The following is an 18,242-nucleotide window of genomic DNA, read 5'->3' as shown; positions in this document are numbered from 1 at the left end:
GTGAGCCAACGCTATTCAATTTTCGCATCCGTCAACTAGTAGTTAAATGAACAATTTTGTGCTACTATTTGTTATATTACGCCGCTCAGCGTGCGCCAAAGCACGCATCTGCGCATGCACGACAAAGCCGTGCTTGCACATCGCAACGCGCACGTGCGTTCGGTGGAGGGGGAGGGGATTCTCATTCGTGTTAGAAATGCAAAAAAATACACAAAACGCTGAGGTAAATTCTTCAGTGTGATGCCCCCCCCCCACCCCTATGTGTGCACTTACTCCTATCGAGTCGCTACTATAGGCCGTAGATACTACTGTAGAGCGGGCGGGGATCGTGGGTGGAGGGGCGGTGCGGGGTAGCAGCCCAGCCTGCCAAGGTGCCACCTCGGCCGTCTGGGCAATCTAGGCGAGGCTGGGGGCTCTGCACGGGACTAGGCCTCACCACTACACTCTGAATTTAGTTCTATATTCTTTGGTTCTTTGGGTTAAAGCCACGTATAAATAAAAGTGATTAAAAATAAATATAATAAAAAAACACTAATGTTGACTCTAGACTGGTTCTTAATTGGAGTTAGTGTACTGGCAAGCTATAATCTAGACTATAGCTTGGTTATTAAGTTTGATGAGTGTACTGACAGTCTATAATGTAGACTGTAGCAATGGTTATTTAGCTGGGTGAGTGTACTGGCAGTCTATAATGTAGACTGTAGCCTGGTTATTAAGCTGAGTGTTTTTTTGTTTATTATTAATTTTATTTTTAGTCACTTTATTTTTATTATAACTCGTTATTTGCTAAGTTACTTCAGACAGTATCAGCACTCTGCTTTCTTCACTCTTCGCTATCAAGCGTCCATCGGTGAAGATACATTTGTCAGTTTACAGCTTCAGGTGATTTGAAAACAGTGCTAAAGTGAAGTTACGGGTTTTTTTAAACTACACACCCACAGAGATTGTTCTCCTTTACTGATTGTGTAAGATTCCGAAGAGTCTCTGGTCAATTCGCCTCTATGCTAGATAGAGTTGGAGCCTCTGCAGATCACACTTCCCTTACACAGTGTCGAAAAAGCGTGAGGCAACCTATTTCGCAGTGTTACAGCTGCTGGAGCACGTTAAGTGTTGTAAGATCTAAATACGTCAGCACAAGATTGCCAAACATCATGGAGGACGAAGATACTGCAGCTAAGAAACGCCGTTTGCAAAGAAAAAGACCGCAGAGATGGAGAGCTCGCCAGAGCCAAGACGCTTTTGACATCATTCTTACAGAGAATGCTGAAAGGCAAGCACATCGACGCCAGCGAGAAACGCCACATCAGACACGAGCTCGCCTCGCTGCCAAAACTGAAGATCGTGCTGCGGCAAATGACTTTGTGGAAGAGGAAGTGATTGAACACAACTTGCAGTGCATTGAATGTAGTTTGCCAGTTCTGTGGTTCAATCAATTTTTCTGAGGAGCGGCTATCAGATAAACAGTTCACAAGTTGCTGTCGGAAAGGCAAAGTGAACGTGGAAAAGCCTATCGACTCCAATGCCAACGTGCTCCAATATCTTCATTTTCTGCGTGAGCTTCTATAAAATCCTGAGCATCCCGACTACAGACATTTCCGTGCTAATGTTCGTTCATACAACAGCACATTGTCGTTTGCTTCGATGGGAGGTAAGACTTTCATGGAGGCAGTCCTTACGTCCTCAAGGTGCATGGGAACATTTACCACAAGACAAGCCATCTTGAACCCACTAACAGTCAAGCAAGACAATACGCTCAACTTTACGTTGTCGACAGCACGCACGCAACATAAATTCGAACAAATCATCCTGCCAAACTTCAGTGCTATCCACGGCTTCTCGATCTAATCGACCGCTGCTATCCAATCCACAACCGACTTGCCAACACATACGCCATGCTTTGCGAAGTACAACATCGAGCTGAACAGGAAGCTTCTGCTGCAGGCAAGGCGACGCCGGTTGTGTATTTGGTGTTTGGGCGAGATCGTCATTCGGATCGGCGTCGCTACAATGCACCAACTGCCGACGAGATCGCTTTGGTGTTTGTGAACAATGATGATGATCCGACCTTTTGAACATGTTCGTGTGTATCCAAAGAATCCGGACAACTCCCAACAGCCTTTCATTGATCTCAACATTCTGAGCCCAAATTTGGAGGCAATGTCCTATCCGCTGTTGTATCTGTTTGGTGAAGCTGGATGGCAACCAAATTGGCAATGTGAGGCTTATGCTGGAGCTCAAGTCAATGCAACGAGAGTGAGTGTCTCCAAATTACAGTATGTAGCAGCGCAAACGGCGTTCAGAGGCACATTCAACCCACGAATCAGTGCTGGAAACCTCACGCAACAGTGGATTGTCGATTCGTACCTGCAGGTTGAAGCTAATAATTTGAATTACATTCGCCAACCTCAGCAGAAATTACGAGTTGAGCTTTATCAAGGACTTGCCAATCACATGGAGAATGCCTCTCAAACGGCTGCAGGACAAGCCGGAGTTCCCGTTATTCTGCCTTCATCTTTCGAATGTTCACCGCGGAACATGAAAGAGCGAAGCGCGGACACCACGTCAATTTTCGCAAAGCAAGGTGCTCCTGATCTCTTTATCACCTTCACTGCAAATCCAAGGTGGCAAGAAATCACCAACAATTTGGAACAAGGTGAACAAGCATCTGATCGACCTGACTTAGTGGCACGTGTTTTCAAGTTGAAACTTAAATCGTTGATGCAGGATCTCACTGTCCACGGCGTTCTGGGAATCTCAACGACTTTCGTCGACACCATCGAGTTCCAGAAACGTGGGCTGCCTCACGCACACATCCTGATGGTAAATTCACAAGCTCTGAGCGCATCGATCAGGTTGTGTCTGCTGAAATTCCCGTTGCGGCTGAAAATCCGCGGTTGCACGAAATTGTCCCGCAGCCTGCATGCAAGATGGAAAGTGCTCAAAGGCGTTCCCGAAGGAATTTGCTACCATGACAGCGCACAATGTTAACGGATATCCTCTGTATCGTCGGCGACAAGGAATTTCAGTCTAGATTTGAAGTTTTTAATTTAATTTATTTTGTTTTATATCTACGTGACTTTACCGAAAGAACCAAAGAATAAGGAATTTCAGCTGAAGTTTGTGGATCGTCAATATATAACAGATATGTGGTGCCGTACAATCCATATCTGCTGCTGAGGTACAATGCTCACATTAACGTCGAGGTCTGCATGTCACTTAGCACTGTGAAACATATTTATAAATATATTTACAAAGGATTCGACTGCGCCAATATGACGACCACTGCCGGCGAGATTCCTCTACTTGCACACGACGAGCTGTCAAATTTCATAAACGCAAGATTCGTCAGTGCGCCAGAAGCTATGTGGCGTTTGCTCGAGTCGCCAATGCACGATCGCTCGCATGCCGTGATCAGACTGCCCGTGCATTTGCCACATCAGCAGTGCGTTGTGTTCCAAGAGGATCGAGAAGAAGAGGCGTTGGAAGCCGCACGAACAGGTCGCACGAAGCTCGAAGCTTGGCTTCAGCTAAACGTCAGAGATCCACACACCCAAGAATTTCTCTACAGCGACATTCCCTACAATTATGTGTATGTCAACAACTGGAAGCAGCGACAAAGAGGAGGCACTAAGATCGTTGCGAGGTTGTACACTTGGGATCAAAGATGAGGAGCGCTTCTATCTGAGGATGCTCTTGCTGCACGTCAAAGGCGCATGCACTACCAGTTTTGAATTCCTCAGAACCGTCGATGGCGTCGTTTACAACACATTCAAGGAAGCTGCCTTTCATCGTCATTTGCTGGATTCAGACGAAGAATGGACTCGATGCATGCAGGAGTCCGCGACATAGCAAATGCCGAATCAAATGCGACAGACGTTGTCTTACATTTGCTGCTTCTGTATGCCAACAAACACTCGCGAGTTGTGGAACAACCATTCACTTGACATGTCGCTGGATTATCTACGGCGTCATGACGAAAATGTTGCATTGAACATGGCTCTGCACGACATCAACGCTATTCTTAAACAACATGGATTGTATTGCGCATCAATTGGTATTCCGCAACCGATAGGCCATCAAATCGAAGCTCAGCTATGCGACGCATGAAGAACGAGAAGCGGAAACGAGAATTTGCTCCCTGGATGGGCAATAGTTTGAAGCTTTCACAGCAATAACGAGAGCTGCCGACGATGAGCATGCCCAGAACAGACTTTTTTTACTGAGATGGTCCTGCCGGCCCTGGAAATACTTTCCTGTACCCCACGCTGCTCTCATTTGTTCATGGTAAAGGTCACATCGCTCTTCCGTTTGCCACCACTGGAATCGCAGCTACTTTACTGAAAGGCGGACAAACTGTGCCAAGCGGATTCAAGCTTCCAGTTCCCCTCCTTGACACCTCTTCTTCGTCGATGCGACTTAATTCGCCAGAAGGCGAAACGATACTACGAGCTTCGCTCATCATCATTGATGAAATTACGATGCTGACAAAGCATGGCCTTCGATGCATCGATCAGCTGCTGCGCGACATTATGCAGATTCAACGCCCGTTTGGTGCAAAAGTTGTCATTATCGGGGGTCGACTTCAGACAGACTTTGCCAGTTGTCGAGTGCTGTATAAAATCCAGCATATTATGGCAGCATTTTTGCAAGTTTACTCTCACGGCAAACCTTCAGAGTGATGGTCAAAATGAGCATGACAATTAGCTCCTGAACGTTGGATTGGGAAGTTTTCCGGCGTTATCTGGAGTGCCGTTAGGTTCCATTGAAATTCCACCGCAAATGATGCCTGTTGATGATCTAGTCACCGCAATTTACGGAAAAAACTTGCGACACATTCCTGCCGAAGAGCTCGCGAAAAGAGCGATTCTGGCACCTACCAACAAGGACAACTCTAGATATGAACAGAATCATCATCACACAGCTGGCCTGAGATATCCAAAATGATTATAACTCCGACTCGATCGTGTCGGAAGATCTTGCGGACGCATTTAATTACCCTCCAGAATTTCTTCACGCACAAACGCCTCCAGGAATGCCGCCACACACATTGGCACTGAAGACAGGCGTCATCATCATGCTGCTGCGAAATCTTAACCCGAATAATGGCCTTTGCAATAGAACGCGTTTGATGGTCAAATCAGTACAAAATAACTTCATCACCGCAGAGATTGTATCGGAATGCAACCGAGGCGAAATCATTTTCATTCCGACAATCGACCTCGCTCCAAGTGATGTCACTTCCTGTCGTACCGAAACGACGACAAATTCCGAGAATTCCTGGGTATCCGATGACGATCAACAAGTCGCAGGGTCAGACTTTAGAAAATTTGGGTATTTATCTCAATTAACCCTATTTTCCCATGGCCGGTTGTACGTGGCTTTGTCTAGATCTAAATATCCTCAGCGGATCAAAGTGTTCATCAAGGATAGCCAACTGCAGGGAAACCTTTTGAACAGTGAAAATAGATTCACACAAAATATCGTATACCGAGAAATCTTTCAAAGTCCTTAATTTCATTGAATAAGTGAAGAAATAAATATGTATGCGCTACATTTCCTAATAAAATTAACAATCACACAATAAAACGTTAATTTACATCTTTAATATTACAGTTTCCGTCCTAGCATAGGCTAACAAGCTAGTAATTGAATAATAGCTACATCAACACTTGTTAATTAACATCACACGAGATTAAATAACACTTTCATTAGCACGGAATAACTGAATAACAATAACAAAAATACATTACAATTTCACATTTGCAATCGCAAACTATAAATTACCACTTTACCGCACTGTAAACTGAGTCCCCATGAAGCAGAGGTGACAGGCTAATGATCACTTAGGGATTGAGATATTTATGCACGTAATTAAAGTAATATTGCTGTGTAATGGCGAAACGAATGTATCTCGATAATCGTATCGCCCGTGTTGGAATGTATCGTTAAATCATAATTATTGTGGCTCGTAAAATTTTTCGTCAATATTTAATATCCTGACCAAATACGGATGAGATAATAATTCAAGTGTAGGACAATAAAAGGTTAAACATATATTTCTGCCAGCATCAAAAGGTCCCATGATGTAGCTGTTACAGCCCGAGCTAGAAATGATCTGATACGTGAATTGTCTTGGTGCTGTTTGCCTTTTGGCGTTCTCTGATCTGACACTGGTGAGACTAGGCCCTAAAAGAGGCTGTCTCTAGTGTAGGCCAATCAGTTTCAAAGACAATGCAGAGATTATCATAGCATGTTTGTTTGTTAAGATGTTTGAACATCTGTTTTATTGGCAGAAAGGGTCAAACCTATTCTTGTTTTTCATTTTTTGTCAGACTTATGGTACTGCATACGTCCACCAGAGGGCACCACGCTGGCCTGTATTCTAGTACTAGTGGTACTGCATGTATCCACCAGAGGGCACCACGCTGGCATATATTCTAGTACCAGTGGTACTGCTTACGTCCACCAGAGGGCACCACGCTGGCATGTATTCTAGTACTAGTGGTACTGCATGTATCCACCAGAGGGCACCACTTAACCTATCCCAGGAGTCAGCAACCGAAATCACACAAAAAGAGCCTTTTTTCGAATTCGGTAAAAAAAACCTCAATTCAAAAGCCGCAATGCGTGTGAATACGGAACGGTCCTTCATAAATGACGTCTCGAAGCAGTCCTTAAAGAGCCGCAGGTTGCAGACCGCTATTCACTAAACCTTAACCCATAACCATAAACATCACAAACACCGTCATGAAAAGTAAATTCCGCCATTGTGTTTAGTCAAAGTATGTGGTGATTCTGCGTTGGCAACGGTGCACAAATAAACACATTGAATACATTCGTCAAAAGACCGTGGTCTTAAAATAAAAATGTTTTAATTGGAGATATTGCTTCATTGTGTTTAGGCTTAGTATGCTATAATTTGATTTGACATAGCATAATTCGTACGATTGCATCTCAAAACACTGCACCATAATTACACGATTACAAATTAAAAGGCGATAAACTCCATCGAAAGAACTCGTGAACAAGATTAAGTGCAAATTCAACTAAATGAAAACATAAACGGCAGGGAATATATAAATAAATGAGCAGGCAAATTGGTGAATAAATATATAGACAGGTCTAACTTTCAGCTCCTCACACTAGCCAAAAACATACATTCACTGACGAATATGCAATGGCAGTGCATTCAATACTGTGGGAGATACAAATATAAAATTACACTACTAATCTGCTGTACTGATTTCAAGAATCCAATCGCCTGGCGCAACATGCTCTATGTGCTCTCCCGTGTTGTAGCGTTATACTTTAACATTTATTTTACTAAGCACTGTCATGATTGCTTTGCATTATTAAATTGTATATATGTAACAGTAAACACCATATCATTTATATCAATGTGTTAAATAAATGCATTAGTTAATTGAAATGGAACGCATTATTTATTTAATTACAAAAAGCCAAATATCCTTATTCCGGCGTGAAGACATCACAGCAGATTGTGAAGTTATAATCATTGGAGACACTCGTGGCAGGTTTGAATGAACTGCAATTTAATGACTTTTAAACAATTTTATTTATATGTATTTACATCATAGAAAACAGACGATACACGTGTGAAAAACATTGTGATAATCGCCATATCGTGAAATTTAATATCGTAGCAATTTCAGATCAAACTTTCTCGTTCAGAACTTGTATTGGTGTGTAGAATGATTTGAAGAGGTCGTAAATGAGGTCAATTGTGGGGCTGGAGTGAGTGGCGCGATGCCGGCGGGCACTCAGCGGATCACGTGGCGATGATTGCGTTGCGTGAAAGGGGACTGAATGGGGACACCGCAGCACCCAGTGCCGGGGCAGCACCACGGGATGAGCGAGCTGTGTGCACAGAGCAACGCTTCACTTTGGCTTTCTTTAGAGGTCGGTGGCGTGGTAATTTCGGACTAATTTATTCCAGGTTCGATAACGGCAGGACCACTCTGTGGGACGTCAACAGTGGCACCGGGATGAATGTGCAGGACGTGGCAGTGTACCACCTTGTCAGACCACGTCCTGTGGAAGTTGGCATCATACAACTCCAACACTGAACTCCGATAACCTCGCTACTCACACTCGAGGCGCTGCGCTTTAGCCATGGCTCTGTTTGGCTTTGTTGTGAGGCCCTCGCTGTGTTTCAGTGGCGTCGGCGTGATCGGTGCGGTGGGGGTGGGTGGCACGGCACTGCTCACGGTTGTTGAAAATTCTGCCTCGGTCCACGACATTTGATAACCATTGCTCTCTCAAACTTTTGTGACAACAGACAACACGCCGCCTCACCACAATTTAATCTCCACATGCATTAAAAAAAACACAATAACTGATTACACGGCTCAGCCACGTAGCCTTCTGGGGAGTGCACACTCTTAAGCAACATTGGTTCAACACAAACATCGGACAATGTCTCATCAGCAAACTATTGTACAGGTTTCAAACCTTCGGTGTCTCATCCGTAGAGTAAGCCCTGCCTAAACCAATGCTGGTAAACTTCCATTGTGGATACATATTTGCCAAGACCCTCGCCATAGACAGCGCTGTAAAGCACCATCCAGTGTCCGCAAGGCTCAGCCCTCGCCCAGGGTGACCTCTCGCCAGCGAGGGTCACCCCCGTGACCCCAGACAACGCGGCGCGTCTCAGCCAGACCGAACATCCACACGCTGCACGGGGAACATGAAAAAAACAACAGAAACTAAAAAGCTACTGCAAGCTTCACATTGTAGGCGTTGTGAAACAGCAACAACGAGGAGGAGGTTGCCGTCTGCGTGGGGGGGGGTGTGGGCCGGAGAGGCCCCCGGACCCCCCCTCCCCCACCCCGTGCGGGGCGCCTCCCCCCCCTCCCCCCGCTGCGGCTGCGGCGCCGCCGTGGCAGAGAGAGCCGAGAGCCCCCCGAGTCGCGAGTCGAACCATGGCGCCTGCTGCTGCTGCTGCGTGGAGCGAGCTGCGCATGAGGCTGCGAGTGGCGTTCAGCGTCGTGGGGGCCCTCGTGGGCGCCTCCGTGTTCGCCGTGTGGAGTCTCCACTACGGGCAGCCCTACACGGGGGCCTGCGGAGGCCTCTCTGGTGGGTGCCTGCTCCTGCACCGCCCCACCACACACGCACACCACGCACGCACCACGCACGCACCACACGCACCACGCACACACCACACACACACCACACGCACACCACGCACCACGCACGCACCACGCACACACCACACGCACACCACACACACACACCACACACACACACACCACGCACACACCACACACACACCACACACACACCACACACGCACACACACCACACACATACACCACACACACACACACCCACACACACACCACACGCACCACGCACGCACACACCACACGCACACACCACGCACACACCACACACACACCACACGCACCACGCACACACCACACACATACACTACACACATACACCACACACACACCACACACACACCACACACACACACCACACACACACCACGCACACACCACGCACACACCACACACCACACACACCACACACACACCACACACATACACCACACACACACCACACATCACACCACACACACACACCACACACACACCACGCACACCACACACACACATCACACCACACACACACCACACACAGACCACACAAGACGTCCTCACGTCTCACACTCACAAAGCACGCCTCAGACCCCTCTCAAGCACAGCACACGCAGTGTCACACTCTCTTGCACACACCCACATACTTTCTCTCTTTTATCACACACGCACTTTGACAAACGCCACTCACATCGATACAAAGGCAAATGTCGCTCTTACAGCCGTAACCTACATTGGGGGCAAGTTCTGTCCACGATCCGCTGTGAAGGCCGAAACGGCATCCCTAGGAGCGATGTTTACAAATAGCACAATGTAATCATTTGAGGCGGAGTCGACCTAGGGTAAGCCCAGGACCGGCCCAGATAAAGGTAAACTCTGGTCGCCACTCAATCTCACGCAGACACTCCCCGACTCCTGACAGTCCGTCTGGCCTCACAGCAGCAACGATCCCGCCGTGACTTGGGGCAACAGCGCCGCAGCATTCTGCTGAGTGCAGCTCCCCAATGTCACGTGCAGGCTTGTATGGGACAATGTGCAGGGTTGTATGTGACAATGTGCAGGGTTGTATGGGACAATGTGCAGGGTTGTATGGGACAATGTCAAGGGTTGTATGGGACAATGTGCAGGGTTGTATGGGACAATGTGCAGGGTTGTATGGGACAATGTCCAGGGTTGTATGGGACAATGTGCAGGGTTGTATGGGACAATGTGCAGGGTTGTATGGGACAATGTGCAGGGTTGTATGGGACAATGTGCAGGGTTGTATGGGACAATGTCCAGGGTTGTATGGTACAATGTGCAGGGTTGTATGGGACAATGTGCAGGGTTGTATTGGACAATGTGCAGGGTTGTATGGGACAATTTCCAGGGGTTGGCTCCACGTGCAGGGCGCATCTTCAGAAACTGAAGTAATATTTCTTCCATGGGTTTTGGGGGCATCTTCAGGAACTCGAACATTTCGCTGTCATATCACCCCCATTTGACGTATCCGTGTGGAATATCCACCAAATCCTTGGTTACGTTCTTCAAAATAGCAGCAATCGATAAAACCACGACCCGTAAACTCAAAGGAAAATAAAAAACTAGGATTTGGTTCACGGTTCGTAATACGAAAACCTCCTTTTGTTTTTGTGTTACCCTACATCAACCCAAATACGAAACAAGAAGTTTTTTTTTACTTAAAATATGATTAATATTTTCTAGAGTGTTAAATATAACTTGTACAGTCAATGTATAGAATTTAAATAATGTACATGGTGTTCATCCGATTAGCATAAGTGTATAAAGTATCCACTCATGTACACTACGAAAGTCGCGGGCGGCTGTCTGTCTGTTGCACTTCTTTCGCACCGTACGGTGCAGACCTCACCGCCTTCTCACTTGCAGCTGGGACCACCGCGTGGCCTGGGACCCGTGATGGCGGCCTGGAGTTCACTGCCTTGCCTCGTAGACAAGGAGGTCGCGGGGTCGATCCCAACCTTGACGCCTTTATATTTGGAATTTGCATGTTCTCCCTGCAGTCGCGTGGATTTGACTTCGGGTCCTCCGGGTTTTCCCTCCACATTTAGAAACATACGTTTAGAGTATTTGGCTGTATAAATTTCTACGTGATAAGCCACTTCGTTGAGCTATTATTTGTGGTCAGATCGCTTTTGAAAAAGAGTGATAAAGCTCAGTAGGCCTTACATACGATTCGCATGGTTGGCTACGTACGGTGCGAAAGAACTTCAACATATATTACCTTGCAAAATAAAAAAAAAATAGTTTAGTGTGTTCTTCTGTGGCAGCATCAACGCAAGCAGTACAGCTACGATGCATACTGGAATCCCGCGGTCAACTGCGAATGGTCGAGCCAAAGGGGCGCGATCGGCGAACTGCACCTCAATACATTTGGCGCGAATGGTTAAATCTGTGATGGGCAAGGTTTTGGTGTATTCAGATATATTGCTCTTTTGGAAGATTCAGCTCAGTGCTTGCCCACCTGTTGAACCTCGGAAGAGCAGGCACCACGGCCTTGAGGTGTGATTCTCGCGAGGGTCAAGTTTGCAGCGATGAGGCTGCTCAGCTTCACGCATGAGCTGCTGCTGGCTGTGTGGCTCACGGCATCGTGGCTTCTGAGCACCTGCATTGGCAATTGCTTCATAAGCGAGGGAGACACACGATGTCGTGAGTATCTAGATACACCCATTTAAAATGCTCACTAAAGAGTGTTCTGGATAATGATACAGTATTATTTTTTAAATCTTTACTCTTATCAAAATTTTTACAAAATATCTGTTGATTACACTTCATTTACTAAATGCAGGTTGTGAAGTACTTTGATGTGGTGTCCCACTGCATATGAACAAACGTATGAAAACGTATTATTGAGATTTAATTTAGTCATACAACTATTCAAATCGGGCATAGCATCCTTCATCTGATGTGGCGGGCCGTGATTCTGGTTTTGCATCCGTGGTAAAGGCCTTGGTTCCATTTCACGCGAGGTGCGTGTGACGGCAAACGTCTCGTTTCCTCGAGCCCTGGACTTGAGCTTTGCCAGCGTGGGAGCGCCCAGGGCCCTCAAGCCCCACGCCACCCATGCCAATAGGGCATGGGAGACTTGGCCTATCCCACTCAGTCTATCCCATCTTCTCGAGGCATCCCTCAGTCGAGTTAAAAGCGAGTAACATTTAGCAAAGGGGCGCGATGACTGGAAAGGGCCTTGAGGATTATTTGAGGGCTTCTGGCTCTTGCTATGCAGGTCCGGCACGGTGCCAGCCTGGTTCGTAGTGCTGGCAACTGCGGAGATGCAAGAGAAGCAGCGATTTACCCAGTTGCATGCAACGGCAGATCAGGGTTTGTGTTTCGTGATGGGGGGCAATTGCAGGGAGAAGCGAGCAATTGAAACGCGTGACTAGATTATGCAACCCGGACTTACGCACGAGTCAAACAGGTTTGCATGACTTGTATAATTATCAAGACCCATGTTGTCTATGTTTTATGTGAGCGCATTGTCACGAGTGATCACAGCCAACTCCATTTATACTGCACTACTGCACGTGGCACCAAGGTTCCACCGGGAAGGCCGCGTTGCTGAATGCATGCGGAGTCCTTGTGTCAGTCCACTGCTGGATGAGGGCCTCCACACCCCTGTGTGGGTCTCGAGGGTTATTGGACCATTATTCATCACGTTGAGTCATTGCGAATTGGTGAAGGCGAGGAGCATAGACATGGAAGCAATTAAGTTTAGTACAACAATGGCTGTTTATGCTATAAAGCGCCACATATCCTGTTTGTGCTTGGTGGTTACCCATCTAGGCACCATTCAGGCTCAGGCCGGCTGAGCTGAGAGCTGACGGGATTCCGGGTGATGTTGCGGCACCACGTGGAGATGGTGCCGGCTAATACACCGACTGTAGCTGCACGTGTGCATTGTACTCATGTTTAACTGCAGTGATTAGCGCTGCGCTACGAACCCGGCGATTCCCGCTCACGGCCAACACCAGTGACGATTATTGAACTGGTCCAAGGCCTCCCCTAGGTATACTCAGCCTCAAATGAGTAGTTGGTGACTAAACATCACCACTGGAGAGACAAGGGCGGGAGCATGACTGGCTGAGTGAGGGAGGGTGACTGGCTGAGTGAGGGAGGGTGACTGGCTGAGTGAGGGAGGGTGACTGGCTGAGTGGTAGAGGGTGACTGGATGAATGAGGGAGGGTGACTGGCTGAGTGAGGGAGGGTGACTGGCTGAGTGAGGGAGGGTGACTGGCTGAGTGGTAGAGGGTGACTGGCTGAGTGGTAGAGAGTGACTGGCTGAGTGAGGGAGGGTGACTGGCTGAGTGGTAGAGGGTGACTGGCTGAGTGAGGGATGGTGACTGGCTGAGTGGTAGAGGGTGACTGGCTGAGTGAGGGAGGGTGACTGGCTGAGTGGTAGAGGGTGGCTGGCTGAGTGAGGGAGGGTGACTGGCTGCGTGAGGGAGGGTGACTGGCTGAGTGAGGGAGGGTGACTGGCTGAGTGAGGGAGGGTGACTGGCTGAGTGAGGGTGACTGGCTGAGTGGTAGAGGGTGACTGGCTGAGTGAGGGAGGGTGACTGGCTGAGTGAGGGAGGGTGACTGGCTGAGTGGTAGAGGGTGACTGGCTGAGTGAGGGAGGGTGACTGGCTGAGTGGTAGAGGGTGACTGGCTGAGTGAGGGAGGGTGACTGGCTGAGTGGTAGAGGGTGACTGGCTGAGTGAGGGAGGGTGACTGGCTGAGTGAGGGAGGGTGACTGGCTGAGTGAGGGTGACTGGCTGAGTGAGGGAGGGTGACTGGCTGAGTGGTAGAGGGTGACTGGCTGAGTGGTAGAGGGTGACTGGCTGAGTGAGGGAGGGTGACTGGCTGAGTGAGGTAGGGTGACTGGCTGAGTGAGGGAGGGTGACTGGCTGAGTGAGGGAGGGTGACTGGCTGAGTGGTAGAGGACTTTTGAGGGAGGGTGACTGGCTGAGTGGAAGAGGGTGGCTTTCTGAGAGAAACAGTGGCTTGCTGAGTCAGCGAGAGACACGGGTCAGCTGCTTGCAGCGTCATGCATTGAGCTCACTTTCATCAACAAGACACCCCCTGCCGAGTGCTGTCTCATCGTCATGAGGTTTTTTATTTGCTGAATAAACAGCTTGTCTTTTTAATCTCCAAATCTTTTTACAGATTGCCATGTTTTCCGATTCATTGTTTCAGAATTGATTGTAATCCGAAGATAACATTTGCTCAGTGAGCAATGTATGGACACATAAAGCCATTGTCACGTTTGTATCCCAATAGAATTGCCCATTAAAGCGAAGAGGGAATGGCTTTTAAAAGGTTCTCAGATGTCACTGGGAACAATACAAATTATCACATCGGTTTATCTTCAACTTTTAATGTCATAATAAAAAATTGTCTCTTATTTGGAAGGCAATTTCAAGAGCTGTACAATTACTTATCACTGCACACAGAAACGCACAAATACACACGTAGAAACACGTGCATACACCCAGACATGTATCACTTCACGTTTCAAGTGTATTTTATTTAACCAGTGGTGAGAACTCCACAAACACCGGGATGGGCTCATTTGCAAGGGTAAACCTGGGTCACCAAAATAACAACAGCAGGAACATTAAACTAAGGACTGTACAGCAATAAAGCAAATCGAAATCATAGCAAATTCCAAAATAAATAAGATTGTTTAAATAGCAAATACATGTCATGACTACCCATGACACGTGTTATCCACTTTAGCTTGTAACGTGTATTTTATTAATATATTAAGTCCTTCACCTGAAAAATCCCTTGAGATTGAAATCCCATGGGTGTCCAGGCATGTGCAGTGTGCCATGTTTGGTTGTGCTCACCTAACAACGTGTGTTGTCTTTTGTGATAGGTGTGCTGGCCATATGGACGCTGGTGACCCATGTGATGTACATCAAGGATTACTGGCGGACCTGGATACAGGGCCTGAGGTTCTTCTTTACTGTGGGCGTGAGCTTCCAAGTGATTGCCCTAGTGGGCTTCATCACCTTCTTGGCACTGGCCATCTCCGCACATCAGGGTGAGCCATTAGCCATTACTTCACTCTCGTTCGCTCGTGCCTTCGGGACTAATTGCATATATGTGCACAATATTAACGACGTGTCAACGTTGAGTAAATAGGTCTGATGATTTTGTTCCAATAACTTATCTGGTCCCGCTTCTTGAATGATGGCTACAGTTTTATCATCTAGTCCATCCTGTGAAGAGCACAAAGTTGACTTCTTCAAGTGTGACATCTGTAATTTCCGCATCTTCATCTGATAAACAATTAGATGTCTAGTATATGTTTACTTCAGAGATCTTGATTGTGAGTTATAGTTCTATTTTTCTACCTCAGGACTATCAGTTGTGAATTTCCAATCGCATGCTTCCTCTTTGTGATCTTCAGTCATGTTTTATTGTCTATATCAGTCTGTCTTCTTAATCTGCACGTTCTTACAACTGCGTGTGCAATGTTGCAAGAATGAAAATGCTGTCTGTGTGAGATTGACAAGGAAGTTGTCTCGTGTTGGGTACCCGTGCGTGAAATTACAGCTCTGATGTTGAATTTGTTTGTTTGTTTCAGCCCTGACAGACCCCACAAGCCTATACATTACTTGCATTTGGTGCCTAATGACTTTGAAGTGGGCATTCTTTCTCTCATACTATGCTCACCACTACCACGAGGAATGTGCTGATGTTAATACCCTCGATGATATCTAAGGCCCTGCTACACGCGCAACATTTTCAAGGGCATCAGCATCGAGAGTGGTAAACGGTGGCGAATAAAGATGCATTTTTGCAACATGCTGTTTTCTGCGAGCACAGTTTTCTAGACTTTAAACTGCATATCTACATTTTATCAGACATATATGTGCGAGGAAGGCGGGCTCTTGCCCGGAACGTCACCTATTGTCTTTTTGTTCTTAAGGCCACATAGAGGCTATTGACAAAAAGTATTTTTTTTTTGTGTTTGTGCACCACTGCCAACGCAGTTCACCAAATACTTTGTTCAACTGATTGAGATCAGATTTTAATTGTTGCTTCAATATCCAGTGATGCAATACTGTACTGTATAACTTAAATTGTTACAAATAAAGTAAAAACTGTAATTATTTGTAAAATATATATTAATTTACTTCTCTTGAAAATGTGCTGTACTTATCTGCTGACAAGCTATTGTCTCTATGTGTAATTATAAATCAAACAATGCATTTAGTGATGCTGCGTGCAGTGGTGACACGACCACAATGACCAAGAGCCCAACATATTCATTTATAATACGCCTGCCTTTAAAGTAAACATTCTATAATAAGTGACCTTTCGGACCATTACCTTCATCTGAAATGTGTAATTGAGGAATGTGTTGAAATGTTGTAATTAAAAGCAGCCTCTGACCTATGGTTGCCTTTTCCCAAAATCTGATTCTGAAATGTAATGGTTTTTATTGGAATATTTTGAGTACACATATGTTAAGATTGAACATTTGGAATTCACCTCTGCGTAACCCCATTTTTTGTTTGTGGACCCTGCAATGTCTCACCTGCAACCCCGTGATACAGAGAATACAATTGCGCCCTTTGCCTCGTGCCCCGAGCTCTGCTTGTAAACGTTTAGCTGTTGCCATATGGCCTTGAGCCGGATTGCTCATGAGTAAACCCCACTTTATGCAGCCCAAGATGAGCACATGATTCGCGGTTACCCTCCCTCACGTGTTGAAGCACCCCGCATATGGGGAAGGGAGAGAGTAATTTTGGTCTTGACAGGAACAATGTCATACTTCCCCTGGAACACTCAGTGGAGGGGATACACACTGACATGCATCTTGGGGGATGATGTAGGTAATGTGAATGTCACTTTATTAATAATACGAGGAATATGAGTATCAAAAACATATAAAAGATAATACTAACAATGATATTCATATCAACAATACTACAGGAATCCCCTGTTATACCTAATGGATATGTCCCTTTAAATCCTACTTAATTCAATTACTTAAAGCGAACTCTAATTTCCTAGAGCCATTATATAAAAATTGGTGGTTGCGTTCCTAGCTGGCATTTCTGGAAAAAAATGCATGGCTAAATGTTATGAAGTGTACAAAAATGCATATGCTCATACGTTAATATACATTGCAACTCATAATAAATACGAATGAGATACAAATTTCGATTTAAAGCTTTCGTGACTGCAGGGATTCATATTATTGGTTATTTCGGTAAAGTCACGTAGAAGGGAAATAATAAAATAATAAAATTGTCAATAAAAATAAAACAATAAAATTCTCACGAGGTTTCGATTGCAACACATGCAATCATCAGATGTGAAAACCACAAATTTTCTTGCTGTGGTTTTCACACCTGATGATGTTTGCTTGTGTTGCAATCGAAACGTCGTGAGAATTTGATTGTTTTATTTTTATTATTCTATTATTTCTCTTCTACGTGACTTTACCGAAAGAAACAAGAATATGAATTAGATACAACTTACCAGAGATGGTTTAAGAGCTTACAGATTTAGGAGTCTTGGGATGAGCATCGGTGGTGTTATTGAGAAGAACGGCAGGATCATCTGCCTCTTCATCTAACGATGAAGCTGGAGCCAGAAGAATGTTCACGAGAGGAAACTGGCTCTCTTCTGGGCTTGATTGCAGAACGTTTACAAAAACTTGTCGAAAAACAGCTGGACAGCATGTTTCTTCTGCTGTGCACCCTCCTACCTACCCCTCTCAACTCTCCCACCTCACACTCCCCTACTTCTCCCCTCTCATCTACCCAACTCCACTCCACACACTCGCCTACCTCTCCCCTTTTATCTCACTCTACTCCCTCCACTCACTTTCTGCTCCAGCAACCAAGGCCAACTGTTGAGCCCCAGTCAACCTTCGCTCAGTGGGAGGTCACTCTTTCTCTTCTGCTGCTCCCACAGTCCTGAACTCCCTCCGGCCATCCATGTTGTAAGCGCCGTGCCCCTGTTCAAGTGCAGTCTCTATAATGTATTTTTCTCCTTGACTGTCATTATCTACGCGATAAATATTTACACCTTATGTAGATTTTGTAATGCAGTCACCTTTACATACTATTTATATCCAAATTGTGTTTTATTTCACAA

At 46.1% G+C, this 18,242-nt stretch overlaps 1 protein-coding gene across 1 annotated transcript; it reads left to right on the top strand.

Moving 5' to 3' along the window:
* The first annotated feature begins 8,655 nt into the window (after positions 1-8,655).
* On the top strand, positions 8,656-16,548 carry SLC48A1 (solute carrier family 48 member 1). The gene is made up of 3 exons (XM_078598495.1): positions 8,656-9,096; positions 15,001-15,168; positions 15,715-16,548. Exons 1-3 carry the CDS (start codon positions 8,943-8,945, stop codon positions 15,849-15,851), a joined length of 459 nt encoding a protein of 152 aa, XP_078454621.1. The 5' UTR covers positions 8,656-8,942; the 3' UTR covers positions 15,852-16,548.
* Positions 16,549-18,242: the final 1,694 nt, after the last annotated feature.

The sequence above is a fragment of the Lampetra planeri genome, chromosome 10 (genome assembly GCF_965212315.1).
Source record: "Lampetra planeri chromosome 10, kcLamPlan1.2.h2, whole genome shotgun sequence".
NCBI classification, from domain to species: Eukaryota; Metazoa; Chordata; class Hyperoartia; order Petromyzontiformes; family Petromyzontidae; genus Lampetra; species Lampetra planeri.
This window is presented reverse-complemented; position numbering and strand designations above follow the sequence as displayed.